At 34.9% G+C, this 10,000-nt stretch overlaps 2 protein-coding genes across 7 annotated transcripts in view; both read left to right on the top strand.

Annotated features, from left to right (window-relative positions):
- LOC127876418 (nucleolin-like) overlaps positions 1-2,514 on the top strand; it is a 9,534-nt gene extending 7,020 nt beyond the window's left edge. For both annotated transcript variants that reach the window (XM_052421685.1, XM_052421686.1), the window contains exons 6-9: positions 2-25; positions 466-525; positions 630-692; positions 804-2,514. In XM_052421685.1, the coding sequence (XP_052277645.1) occupies positions 2-25; positions 466-525; positions 630-692; positions 804-1,276 (620 nt within the window). In that variant the 3' untranslated portion in view covers positions 1,277-2,514. The remainder of the gene's footprint in view (position 1; positions 26-465; positions 526-629; positions 693-803) is intronic.
- LOC127876417 (uncharacterized) overlaps positions 1-10,000 on the top strand; it is a 34,683-nt gene that overhangs the window by 6,798 nt on the left and 17,885 nt on the right. Inside the window, exon 1 of one of the 5 annotated variants that reach the window (XM_052421681.1) lies at positions 8,955-9,155. The exons of 1 other annotated variant lie outside the window; for it this stretch is intronic. The gene's annotated coding sequence lies outside the window, so the exon portion shown is untranslated. Of the gene's footprint in view, positions 1-8,954; positions 9,156-9,249; positions 9,409-9,500; positions 9,612-9,743; positions 9,795-10,000 lie in introns of those variants that run through there. 3 more of the 5 variants (XM_052421680.1, XM_052421682.1, XM_052421684.1) reach the window with 3 other exon arrangements.

Genomic DNA, 10,000 nt, shown 5'->3' on the forward strand with positions numbered 1-10,000 from the left:
GAACATCCCGTAGTGCCACCAAGCGGTACGTATGTCTAATAACATATCGTTATTTAAAGTTCTCAGAATATTTTATTTAAGTTTTGAAAGTAGTTCATTTAAGAGTTGCAACAGCTTTTTAAAAGTGTCTGCATTGCGCTTAATGTTTTTGTTTGCATGGGATCATTTGTGATCTTAAACCGCTTTATATACACAATATTTACAATAACTTATGTAAATTTGTTACACCTTTAATAATCATATTTGATTGTTTTATTGCATGTACTGACCTGTATAGTTTTTTCGATTGGTTACTTGTCTTAAAGGAAATACTTCCATATGGTCATAAGACGTTTTCTGTTGCTGTCTTTGGAGTTTCAATAAACATGTAAGGAGAACATTTTCAACCGATTATTACCAAGTTTTACATGTTCTATCATTTAATCACTGGATAATAAATAAACTACTTTTTCTGTATGATTTCAGCACGACCAGATAAGGCTCTCTTTGAACAAACGCACGAACTGAGGAAGCAGCTCATGGCTGGTAAGATATATTATTCTATACGAGATTGTACTAAATAGCCTAAATACTAACAGCAAATTGATATACCTTTTGCAGGAAATTACCTTTTTTTATTTTTTGTATAGGCCAATTTGAAAACGAGCAGCAGAAGGAGTATGCAAAGCAGCGATCAATGCTGGAAATAGTGGGTGAGAATTGTTACATCATATCAAACAACCTGCATAATGATTTTCATTGTTTGGAAAAAAAGAGATATTAGCGTTACAATAATAATCATCAAAATAACATTATAATTACAGGTTGGGTTATAAAATGTCGTCTAGAACGAATTCTTGGAACACTTAATGGTGATCAAGCGAACCAGTTGATTGAGCTGATTGTTAACGGTGGTCTGGGAGGTCTAGGGAGGGATAAAGGCACCGATCCTCCAAAGCAGCTTAAAATGATGCTTGAAGAATTGCAGCCTGAACAAGTAAAACTTATTTTGAATGGCTTTGATGCGACGCAACTCAAACAAATTTTGAGTGGAATTAACTTCGCCCGTCAGTTTGAAGACATTTTCCGCAGCATTGATGGAGCCCAGCTCAGACAGCTAATCAGAGCCTTAAATGCTGATCAGTTAAAAGAAATTGTCCGCAGCATTGATGAAGACCAGCTCAGACAGCTAGTCACAAACTTAAATGCTGATCAGCTCACACAGATGGTGAACCATTTAGCAGGCGAAAAACAAGCCAAATCCCTGATGCAGGCGTTTGGGGGATTGTTGCAATAAGACCCGATTTTGTTGACTTTAATGTATGGTTAGCAAAGAAGAATGATCTGTTAACCGGACACTAACATACACAATAGCTATAATTTATCATGCAATTTTATTCCGCGTTGACAGGTATCAAATGTACGACAGTCAAATAGTTTTTCAACAATCACAGCACAATTTGACTTCGCAGTTGACATAATTAATATCTTTATAATAAAATACATTGTGCAATATAATGTCATTTTTTAAACACAATAACATCGGAAAGAAATAAGTCGTCCGTTGATCCTTTCATTAGTTATCATTCATTTATTGTCCTCATATTGTTCTATTGATATGAAGCGGCATATGTATTATACAAACAACAAGGTATATTATTGAGTCTCGAAAATACCCAGCAATTACTGTGAGTGACCCTGTTTTAAGGTAAATATACGGTTCTTTTCTTAAAACAATTTTTCCTCTTAACATGAATAAGCTAACTCTCGTTACACAAAACGGACATACTAAGCGTTCAAAAAGGCTTGTCATCTAATAAATGACAAAATGTTGATTCAATTCAATCGAACATGGTTATTTAATAAAGAATTGTTAATGTCTGGTCGGAATTGTTTCTTGTAATATTGCAGATTTCAATGCGCCACTGTTTGACTCACAAGGATGTGACAATACTTAGATTTTGTCTGAAACAAGAAATAAAATAAGTTATGCAAATGATCAATTATGCTATACATTTGCAGATGTAACTTACTACGTGTGTGTATACGTTTTGTAATATTTGCTTCTTTTAAACGAAACTGTTAAATGTTCAACGTATTATTTGTAAATATTAATTAGATATCTTACTTAAATGCGCTTTATCTTTGCTTTTATATTAGTTTTGGCATATATGAAGCGGTTATATTTCATTGACATATATACGATTTGCTTGAATAATCTTTCCTGTTTTGCAATAAAATACGGATGTTACGCATTTGCTGTTATAAAAATAAAAGAAAAATTTTGCTATATGAGATTTTTTTATTTATTTTATGCATGATTTATTAAAAATTAAGACACATATATTAACATGCGATGGCTAATCATAGAGTATGTAACACATTTATATGGATGTAGAGTTCAAGACAGTATTCGTTATTTCGTTATTTACGCAATACATAACGTTCTTTAATATGGTGTTTGTTTATTAATAATAAATAGTTGTTTTTAATGCTTCTTGGATGCTGGATGATGCAATTAAATACTTCCTTTTATACAGGCTTTGATTTAATTGATAGCATGTACATGAGAAAAAACACCATCTTATTTTGGAACTTATTTCCATAGCAGATGTGTTTCTTCATTTAATGCCTTTATCGTAATGTGTTTCCGATCTTAAGACAACATATCCAATTATATACTTTTTCAAGATTTAATAATATAAACATCTCATAGACAAAAATTGCAACCCGAGCAGATGAATGTCTACCTATGCAACGAAATTTTGGTATAATAATAAGCGATAAATGTTTACCAAAAAAAACGTTACATTGTAATATCACTTAGTTGTTTCACGAATATGTTAATACGTTTGATTGACTAATTGGTATGTGTCATACTGTATATTATTGCTATTTTCGATTATTAAAAACATTAACACTTTATATTAAGTACATAGAATGTTGTACTTGCTTTTTGATTACACAATAAGGTGTGCACGTCACTTTCACTACATTTTTGAGAATGAAGTAGTTGCAATCGATATTATAAACACAGAAAGAGGTTATTTCGATAAAGAAACAAGTGTAATAAATGCAGTCGTAAACTAATAGTTAACTTTGTTTGATTTTATCATTTCTAAATATGTGATAATAATACAACGTACAGCAAATATGATTTAAAAGATAAACTGCTGAATACTGCATGTTTAATATTCTATTTCAATAGTTTGGTTATACAAGTTAGGAATATTGCACTCAGTATATTGTTACATTCTATTTTTTTTAATTATATGTACAACAATTTATGTGTACACCTGTTTCTAGGATTAGTAAATTTGTTTCAATTTTAGAAATGTGTATGCTGAAAAGTAAAGGGAACTCAATTTAGATTAATTTGATTCATGCCCACAGAACAAGCCTAGTGGAGAGAATTTCACAAGTTGTAACAATATGATACTTTTGTCCGGAATGGATGCATGCATTCGTCACACTTCCGATCGCAATGTGTATACAGAGCAAAAACGAGTGTTGGATAAGTCGCGATGGTTAGTAAGGATAACAAAGAGCGTTGACTTATGTTTGTCTCTACAAAAAAGAGCATTCGGTACCTACATCCGCGTGTAATCGCCATAAATGCCGCATGGGGTTATTGAAAATCCACAAATAAGAGATAGATTGACGTACATATCGATGATTTTAAGTCACACTACACAGTCTGACACAGATGCATTAAGAGGAAATCGCAGGTAACTTTCAAGTTACCAAAGGGTGCTGTTCTAGGTGACGAGAATGCGTACGAGTGCAGGGTTAACTGGCCACTATTATTTTTGATTGACGTCGGTCATGAAGTAAGTGTATATCGCAAATTGATTGTAAATGAATCACACATTTACCATTTACATAATCTAAAACGGAAATTAAAAGAGTGCATTAAAACGGTGTCGGGCAACATCACACCATTTAACTGTCAACAATTACTGTAAACATACTGATAACAATTTTTACTTAAAAAAGTTAAAAGCAAATAGTGAGCAACAAATTAATTATGGCTTGTAAGTTGTGTAAACAATACCAGTAAAAAAATTATTTCGGTAAGAATTTAATTCCAGTGGATGCCTATTGCATCATGTCCATTTAAAGAACTAAATTACACCGTACTTCTACAACCACGTTATAATATTTTCTGGCACAAGTCCCTTTGTAGGCATCTCCTGCGTAGTTCATTCACTATACATGTATGCCATGTTGAACCCGTGTTTTTATAAGAGCGCGAAATTTGTGCTGTCGTCAGTTTAGTTCCACGCAATGAGAAAGCGTGCGTACTGCAACAGACCATGTGCTGTAACTCAATATAGACGCGCAGTACTGGTAGTATTTTAAAATGAAAAAAATAACATTGGAATTAATGCGAACAATCAGAAAATATTTGACCCATCGAAGCTTTAGAAAACATACGTTAATTACGACTCATACAGTACAGTACGTGTATGTTAAAAGAGCACAATACTGCGTCATTTAGCATGTACGTTCGTAAAACGTATTCGGGAGAGGAGTGGTGATCGGAAAGGAGACATGACGTTGTCCGTGAGTCCATCCGTCTGTCTGTCACAAACTTGTCAGGGTTATATCTCAGAAACTGTATAAGATATCAACATAAACCTTATGGGTTATATATTTGGACTACCGTGAATCCCAGTCGTGATTGTTCAAATATGAATAATAACGATGACAGCGACTGACTGGGTGGTGCTCTATCTTGCAGTCAGTGCAATTGTGCTCGTTGGTGATTTGCGGACCGTCTTATGCTAAACTTTGAAATAACTTCATGCCATCAAGTGTCTGCTGTTTTCACTTCACATTCATTATTACCGGTATGCATATATGCTTCAAAGCCTCGATAGCTCTAATTACTGTTACAGCCGTCATCCGTCGGTCCGTAATGATCACCAATCATGAACAAATGTAAGCGACGATATTTAAATTATTTGCAGAATCTGTGATATTTTCTTCGATTGGTCTCCTTCACTAGTTATGGACAAAAACATGTCGTTTTGATTAGTGTTACTATGACAAACAAGACTTTATTACAAACAATAATATAGGGTGTTTACCTGGTAACTGCATAGATACCCAACGCTATAACTTGCGTATGTTATTTGAACATCATCCCAAAGATTCCCAAAGAATTCTGCACATGTTGCCACAATGGACTTTGACTACTTAAACGACGCTTTCATTAGAACGCGATCAACGCGATTGGTTGCAATCACAGCTTCAATATGTTTAGCACTTGTTTCCGTTGTTATTTTGTGATCTACCGCGGCTCCTCTGTGCAATTCTACAAGCCTCAAATCACAACGTCGGCGTCGCTATGAAAAATGTCATTGTTGTCCTCTCTCGTCTGTATTTCATGAAAAACTTTGCCAGTCCTCTATTTTATTTATAGATGAAAATTCGCTTTAGCCATAGCGTTCGCAGTTATTTTCAAAGATCGTGAATAACCACAATTGCCTAACTACAATCAACGCAAATTAATTCATACTCTATTAAGGGCTGAATGAATGAACTTGGTCGATATGTATACACTGAATATGACAATTCACAAGTTTTGAAATATAAACTTTATTAAAATACATGAATATATGATATTTACAATAAATTGAACACGTTTTTTATACTTGTATTGTAATAGAGGAAGTTATATCAAAGTGCATGACTAACGAAATGCTGCACTCAAAATGAAATGCTATAAAAGTGGGCCACTATCAGAATCACGTAGTTACACTAACAATGTGTAGTGGAGTACCGGTAGTCAGCTCTTATACATCAGAAGAACTACAGTTACATCTTAATGGGAGCTCTGAATTCTGTGTAAAAACAGGGATGAATTTATACTGGTGTAGAATATTGCACATGAAAAATCATAGCTTACCACGGAAAATGTTATTTATAAACAAAGCACATGCGTCACATTATCGATGTCTCAATCCCAAATCATAACCTACTGGCCACTATCTCGCAGTTAACGTAATACAATGTGTAAACGATTGTCATAAAACTCGAATCTCCGCTTGGGGTGTTAACTACCTTAGGATAAGATCTTTCTTGTTTATCGGTAGTCAGAACAAATGTCGACCCTTGTTAAAAATTTCACGTGATATGTTCAGACATAAATTATTAGTCGATATCATCAGGATCTTCGATTAGATGTTCATGTATGTGGCATATACCCAGAAACCACATTATTCAGCCGTCCCTCTAATCATTTTGGTATAAAGAATGCAAGTTTATACAGCCACCAGAATTAATAAAGATATAATTTGAACTATTCATGGTCGAAGTGGTTTACTAATCTGCTCATATTCGATATACATAAATTCTACAATGCGCTGAATTTCTGTCTTTAAATATCAGACGTTTTTTATGACGCCAAATATGGAAAACTGTTTTACACCAAACTAATAATAATATGAATATTTTATGAGTGTATATTAGTATTTATTGATAAGTGATGATGTATAGAATAACCGTATAAATAATTATCAATAAATTAGAGTTACTTGGGAATACCACTAATTTACGAAAATTTTATTTAGATTTGAATGTGATGTATTGTCAGCTTTGAAAACAGTAAATCATAAACATTAAAGAGAAGATAAATATAAGTATGTTTAAATAAAACCCTTTATTTTCACAAATGCTACTTATATCTACGAATAAATTGAAAAACCTTTAAATAACATGCCTCTTTCCAATATCATGCCTTTAAAATATACACGGTTATGGTTCCGTAGTGGAATTAAGCCAAGCTAATGCCTTCAGTAAAGCCAATATTGACGCTTGTTATCTTGTAACAAACGGTTATATTTTAAAAAAGTATATTTAATCCAAAACTGTGCTGGTCCGAGTTCGAAATCGTGTTTTCCAGACCATCTTCGCAATTTAACTACGTTATCATTTATGAATAATGTTACAGAAGAAACGAATTTGTATCACCTATCACCTAATCTGAACATAACACGATTTCTTACAAAAAAGGAACAGAAATGTTTTAGTTCTTTTCGTTTTTGCAATATGTAATATTTTTCTGAATAAATTAAGAACATTACACATCTTTAAAACGCTCGCTCATTTAATCGATTTGTACATTCGCTTCACATCATGTCGACTCAGGTTCACCGACTGGTTCAGTGATATGCACACCCACATCACATCTTGGCGACTCAGGTTCACCGACTGGCTCAGTCATAGGTACACCCGCATCACATCTTTGCGACTCAGGTGCGCCGATTGGCTCAGTAATAGGAACACCCGCATTACATCTTGGCGACTCAGGTTCACCGACTGGCTCAGTAATAGTTACACCCGCATCACATCTTGGCGACTCAGGTTCGCCGTCTGGCTCATTGATAGGTACAACCGCATCACAAATTTGTGACTCAGGTTTGCCGACTGGCTCAGTGATAGGTACACCCACATCACATCTTGGCGACTCACGTTCACCGACTGGCTCAGTGATAGGCACACCCGCATCATATCTTGGCGACTCAGGTTCGCCGACTGGCTCAGTGATAGGCACACCCACATCACATCTTGGCGGCTCAGGTTCACCGACTGGCTCAGTAATAGGTACAACCTCATCACATCTTTGCGACTCAGGTTCACCTACTGGCTCAGTGATAGGTACACCCACATCACATCTTTGCGACTCGGGTTCACCGACTGGCTCAGTGATAGGTACACCCGAATCACATCTTTGCGACTCAGGTTCATCGACTGGCTCAGTGAAAGGTACACCCGCATCACATCTTGGTGACTCGGGTTCACCGACTGGCACAGTAATAGATACACCCGCATCACATCTTTGCGACTTAGATTGACCGACTGGCTCAGTGATAGGTTCACCCGCATCACATCTTGGTGACTCAGTTTCGCCGACTGGCTCAGTGATAGGTACACCCACATCACATCTTGGCTACTCATGTTCACCGACTGACTCAGTGATAGGTACACCCGTATCACATCTTTGCGACTCAGGTTCGCCGACTGATTCAGTAATAGGCACACCCACATCACATCTTTGCGACTCATGTTCATCGACTGGCTCAGTGATAGGCACACCCTCATCAAATCTTGACGACTCAGGTTCATCGACTGGCTCAGTGATAGGTACACCCTAATCAAATCTTGGTGACTCGTGTTAATCGACTGGCTCAGTGATAGGTACACCATCATCACATATTGGTGACTAGGGTTCATCGACTGGCTCAGTGATAGTAACTCAATTTCTTTGCATATCTTCTTCGTAATCCCATTAATTGCGCCCCCCCCCCCCTCTGGAACATCGACTCAATGCGGCTATTTAATGACTTTCAGGCCTGGGCAGAACCAGTACTTGATGTTTTATTTTGAGATCTAAAGAACACGCCCATTTTGTGGATCGAATCTGTGACCTCCCGATCGCTAGGCGGCCGCCATTTCCACTACACCACGGCAATTTTAAATAAGTTTTGACGCACGCCGACAACAAACAGATAGCGATCAAAAGATTGTGATAAAGAGCTTGATTTTTCCGTGTGTATTTAAGTCAACATCGTAACGAACGTACACTTAATTGTATGGGATCCCGCATTTATATATATATATATATATATATATATATATATATATATATATATATATATATATATATATATATATATATATATATATATATATATAAACCATTAGTAAAAGACCAATAAGCTAAAATATCCAGGTAAAAATAGGTATCCAGACATAACCGTTGTATTACTCTGTACTTGTGGATTGCTGACAATGTTGTCAAAAACTTTTAATCTGATAAAATAATGTTTTAAGATGGACGGACATTCAATTTAGCATATTTGCAGCGTGCGTGTTCCAAACGGAATCTTTTGATTATGCAGCCACCGTGTTTGTTTGAAATCAGAAGAGTTAAATAATACGTAGAAACACAATATGCGAAGGGATGTAATAACATCGATACTTTTCGAAATCTTATGAACGGAGTGCGCAACTATTTCGCATTGTGCGCATTAACATGGTGTATGTTATGCCTGTAAACGAAGTTTATTTATAACTAAAGTTTCGTCTATTACTGGTATTCTGATTTAACCAAATTGTTTGACAACTAATACTGCGACATTTAATAATTCGATTGGTTCAGATTTAAGGTAAGATTTTACACAGCGTACTTTGTTTATCACAGTTTTTTATTCATTTTTGCAATTTATTTGCATATTAACATTTAAATTGGTGATTTAAGATCATTTTGCGTTATTGAAGGATTCTGTTTGTTACATACTAGAAATATTAAGTAGTTGTTATTGTGGGTTTATTTTGTATATTTAGAACTCTACTTTCGAATTAACATGTTTAGTTAGATTACACGCAATTGATTATTGCTGACGTATCATACAAAACCAGGTAAATATTTATTAAGTAAAATATAGATCTACAATGTTATACACTTTCTCTAAATGATATTGTTATATTTAAACTATCTATGTATAAATCACATTTACGATTTTTCATTTCTGCTTTCTATTGCCATTTGTCAAAGCTTGTCTCGTTACGGTTTGTATTTTGCCGATGTCACAATTAGTTATCAATACGAACGATGTTTTAGCGTAAGTTATCCTCATTTTATCTGGGATTATATTTCGACTTTTGAGTCCAATTTAATAACGTACAGGGAATGGTGTGCGCTCTTTATTGATAATAAATACATATTTATTGTTGATTCGGCATGCAAAACGGTCTACTTTCGATTTAACTTTTTGTGTTATTGCAAGCAATTGATTGTTGTCGAGGTATTATATATAACCGCGTACATATTTATCACGTTAAATATTTAAAATGTTATTTACATTCGTTAAATCATGTTATTTTTTAATTATATGCGTAAACATAACATTATATAGCGACTTTGCATGTCCACTTTCTTTTTCCATTTGTTCACACTGGTCAGTTTGAAATTAACATGGACTAGGTTCAAAACAGTTTGTGGAATTATGTC

This window comes from Dreissena polymorpha, chromosome 4 (genome assembly GCF_020536995.1).
Source record: "Dreissena polymorpha isolate Duluth1 chromosome 4, UMN_Dpol_1.0, whole genome shotgun sequence".
NCBI classification, from domain to species: Eukaryota; Metazoa; Mollusca; class Bivalvia; order Myida; family Dreissenidae; genus Dreissena; species Dreissena polymorpha.